General features: G+C 42.5%; 1 protein-coding gene across 2 annotated transcripts in view; it reads right to left on the minus strand.

Annotated features, from left to right (window-relative positions):
- Positions 1-5,000, minus strand: part of ptprna (protein tyrosine phosphatase receptor type Na) — a 112,988-nt gene that overhangs the window by 61,172 nt on the left and 46,816 nt on the right. For both annotated transcript variants that reach the window (XM_052523150.1, XM_052523151.1), the window contains exons 8-11: positions 3,818-3,852; positions 3,390-3,688; positions 358-444; positions 127-206 (exon numbers count right to left, since the gene is read on the minus strand). In XM_052523150.1, the coding sequence (XP_052379110.1) occupies positions 127-206; positions 358-444; positions 3,390-3,688; positions 3,818-3,852 (501 nt within the window). The remainder of the gene's footprint in view (positions 1-126; positions 207-357; positions 445-3,389; positions 3,689-3,817; positions 3,853-5,000) is intronic.

Genomic DNA, 5,000 nt, shown 5'->3' on the forward strand with positions numbered 1-5,000 from the left:
AGACAGACAGACAGACAGACAGACAGACAGACAGACAGACAGACAGACAGACAGACAGACAGACAGACAGACAGACAGACAGACAGACAGACAGACAGACAGACAGACAGACAGGTTCTTTCTCACCAGCCTTCTCAGCCACGTCCTCTGCACTCATATTCTGAGGGTTTTGTCTGATCCTGAACGTCAGGGCTGGACCCACAACACTGGAGCAACATAGCAAGCAGGGAAACAGGTATTATTGACTTACTGTATATACTGCCACACACAGTCATACAGGCAGACACATACACACACACACGCACGCATACAAGCACAGGTCCACAGAGACACACACACACCGTGACCATACAGTACCTGATGTTGATGAAGCTGCTGGTAGTCAGGTGAATTCTCTCTGCCAATAGTTCCAGTAGTTTCACCCCATCATACAGACTGAGAGGACTGGAGAACAACAATTACGACAATGACAACGACAACAACAACGACAACGACAACAACAATGACAACGACAACAACAACGACAATGACAACGACAACGACAACAACAATGACAACAACAACAACAATGACAACAACAACAACAATGACAACGACAACGACAATGACAACGACGACGACGACGACAACAACGACAATGACAACAACAATAACAATGACAACGACAACGACAACGACAACGACGACGACGACAACGACAACGACAACGACAACGACAAAGACAAAGACAACGACAACGACAACGACAAAGACAAAGACAAAGACAAAGACAACGACAATGACAACAACGACAACGACAACGACAACGACAACGACAACGACAATGACAACGACAACGACAACGACAACGACAATGACAATGACAATGACAACGACAACGACAACGAAAACAACAATGACAACAACAATGACAACGACAACGAAAACAACAATGACAACAACAATGACAACGACAATGACAATGACAACAACGACAACGACAACAACAACAACAATGACAACAACGACAACGACAACGACAATGACAATGACGACAACGACAATGACAATGACAACAACGACAATGACAACGACAACAACAACAACAACAACAATGACAACAACGACAACGACAACGACAATGACAACGACAACAACAACAACAACAACAATGACAACAACGACAACGACAACGACAATGACAATGACAACAACAATGACAACGACAACGAAAACAACAATGACAACAACAATGACAACGACAATGACAATGACAACAACGACAACGACAACAACAACAATGACAACAACAACAACAACAATGACAACAACGACAACGACAACGACAATGACAATGACAACAACGACAACGACAATGACAATGACAACAACGACAATGACAACGACAACAACAACAACAACAACAATGACAACAACGACAACGACAACGACAATGACAATGACAACAACGACAACGACAACGAAAACAACAACGACAACAACAATGACAACGACAATGACAATGACAATGACAACGACAACGACAACAACAACGACAACAACAATGACAACGACAACGACAACGACAACGACAACGACAATGACAATGACAACGACAACGACAATGACAATGACAATGACAACGACAACGACAACAATGACAACGTGCAATTAAGACATTACATTCATCAACAACCATAGGCCCTTAGAGTCTAGACTTAAAATTATAATATTAAATATACTAAATCATCCTGCTCTGCAGAGGTAATGATATAATTGCCTTATGCAGTATCATTTAGATACCATAGTATCATTTAGATACCATAGTATCATTTAGATACCATAGTATCATTTAGATATCATAGTATCATTTAGATACCATAGTATCATTTAGATACCATAGTATCATTTAGATGTGTAAAAAAATGCCAAGTATCAGTATTAAGGACTAAGGTACGAGTCATAGCTTTACAGACAGTATTAAGGACTAAGGTACGAGTCATAGTTTTACAGAAAGCATGAAATTCTAAGGTACGAGTCATAGCTTTACAGAAAGCATGAAATTCTAAGGTACGAGTCATAGTTTTACAGAAAGCATGAAATTCTAAGGTACGAGTCATAGCTTTACAGAAAGCATGAAATTCTAAGGTACGAGTCATAGCTTTACAGAAAGCATGAAATTCTAAGGTACGAGTCATAGCTTTACAGAAAGCATGAAATTCTAAGGTACGAGTCATAGTTTTACAGAAAGCATGAAATTCTAAGGTACGAGTCATAGCTTTACAGAAAGCATGAAATTCTAAGGTACGAGTCATAGCTTTACAGAAAGCATGAAATTCTAAGGTACGAGTCATAGCTTTACAGAAAGCATGAAATTCTAAGGTACGAGTCATAGCTTTACAGAAAGCATGAAATTCTAAGGTACGAGTCATAGTTTTACAGAAAGCATGAAATTCTAAGGTACGAGTCATAGCTTTACAGAAAGCATGAAATTCTAAGGTACGAGTCATAGCTTTACAGAAAGCATGAAATTCTAAGGTACGAGTCATAGTTTTACAGAAAGCATGAAATTCTAAGGTACGAGTCATAGCTTTACAGAAAGCATGAAATTCTAAGGTACGAGTCATAGCTTTACAGAAAGCATGAAATTCTAAGGTACGAGTCATAGCTTTACAGAAAGCATGAAATTCTAAGGTACGAGTCATAGTTTTACAGAAAGCATGAAATTCTAAGGTACGAGTCATAGTTTTACAGAAAGCATGAAATTCTAAGGTACGAGTCATAGTTTTACAGAAAGCATGAAATTCTAAGGTACGAGTCATAGCTTTACAGAAAGCATGAAATTCTAAGGTACGAGTCATAGCTTTACAGAAAGCATGAAATTCTAAGGTACGAGTCATAGCTTTACAGAAAGCATGAAATTCTAAGGTACGAGTCATAGCTTTACAGAAAGCATGAAATTCTAAGGTACGAGTCATAGCTTTACAGAAAGCATGAAATTCTAAGGTACGAGTCATAGCTTTACAGAAAGCATGAAATTCTAAGGTACGAGTCATAGCTTTACAGAAAGCATGAAATTCTAAGGTACGAGTCATAGCTTTACAGAAAGCATGAAATTCTAAGGTACGAGTCATAGCTTTACAGAAAGCATGAAATTCTAAGGTACGAGTCATAGCTTTACAGAAAGCATGAAATTCTAAGGTACGAGTCATAGCTTTACAGAAAGCATGAAATTCTAAGGTACGAGTCATAGCTTTACAGACAGCATGAAAGACTAAGGTACGAGTCACAGCTTTACAGAAAGCATGAAATTCTAAGGTACGAGTCATAGTTTTACAGACAGTATTAAGGACTACGGTCTGAATCCTAACTTGTATAAGAGATCCACACAGTAAGTTACCAGAACTGACCTCTGGTTAGTGACGATGTATCCATACTCCTCCCTAGCTGCTGTTCCCCTCTCAGCAGCTGGTGGCCCTGCTGGGACACTGGAGCTTTTCACCTTCTCTTTCACATCCTCCACAGAGACAGAGGAGTCCTTGGCCGTCACACTGACCCCTATAGGTGCTTTGAGGGTGGGACTAGTGGCAGCAGGGGCCAGGGTAGGGGCCACATCAGCTACCGAGGTAGAGGAAGGAGAGGGGACAGGGAGGGGAGCATTCTCTCCCTTGTTGGACACGGTATCACTGTTTTTAAGCATCTGCTGTTTCTGTGTAGAGGACACCAAGAGACAGGACAATGACCATGATATCAGCATTATAATATATACCTAATATTATAAATGTCATGCAAATACCACTTAGTACTGTATTTGTGCACTGATCTGATCTGAACATACCTCCTTCGGTGTGATCGGTCCATTGGTAAACGGATCTGAAAAAAAGAGAATAAAGATTAAAATTATAATTAAATGATTTCCAGGAAATGACTAGTGTGACTATTCCTTCATTATTCATTGATGCTGAATGATGACGTTCCCTTCTCTGTGCAGACAGATGCACCGAGCTGAGCCTTGTTACGCATCCACCATTCTGACTGCTCTGTGCAGACAGATGCACCGAGCTGAGCCTTGTTACGCATCCACCATTCTGACTGCTCTGTGCAGACAGATGTACCGAGCTGAGCCTTGTTACGCATCCACCATTCTGACTGCTCTGTGCAGACAGATGTACCGAGCTGAGCCTTGTTACGCATCCACCATTCTGACTGCTCTGTGCAGACAGATGTACCGAGCTGAGCCTTGTTACGCATCCACCATTCTGACTGCTCTGTGCAGACAGATGTACCGAGCTGAGCCTTGTTACGCATCCACCATTCTGACTGCTCTGTGCAGACAGATGTACCGAGCTGAGCTGAGCCTGACTGCTCTGTTACGCATCCATCCACCATTCTGACTGCTCTGTGCAGACAGATGTACCGAGCTGAGCCTTGTTACGCATCCACCATTCTGACTGCTCTGTGCAGACAGATGTACCGAGCTGAGCCTTGTTACGCATCCACCATTCTGACTGCTCTGTGCAGACAGATGTACCGAGCTGAGCCTTGTTACGCATCCACCATTCTGACTGCTCTGTGCAGACAGATGCTGAGCCTTGTTACGCATCCACCATTCTGACTGCTCTGTGCAGACAGATTACGCTGAGCCTTGTTACGCATCCACCATTCTGACTGCTCTGTGCAGACAGATGTACCGAGCTGAGCCTTGTTACGCATCCACCATTCTGACTGCTCTGTGCAGACAGATGTACCGAGCTGAGCCTTGTTACGCATCCACCATTCTGACTGCTCTGTGCAGACAGATGTACCGAGCTGAGCCTTGTTACGCATCCACCATTCTGACTGCTCTGTGCAGACAGATGTACCGAGCTGAGCCTTGTTACGCATCCACCATTCTGACTGCTCTGTGCAGACAGAGACAGCTGAGCCTTGTTACGCATCCACCATTCTGACTGCTCTGTGCAGCCTTGTTACGCATCCACCATTCTGACTGCTCTGTGCAGACAGATGTACCGAGCTGAGCC

This window comes from Oncorhynchus keta, chromosome 7, assembly GCF_023373465.1.
Source record: "Oncorhynchus keta strain PuntledgeMale-10-30-2019 chromosome 7, Oket_V2, whole genome shotgun sequence".
NCBI classification, from domain to species: domain Eukaryota; kingdom Metazoa; phylum Chordata; class Actinopteri; order Salmoniformes; family Salmonidae; genus Oncorhynchus; species Oncorhynchus keta.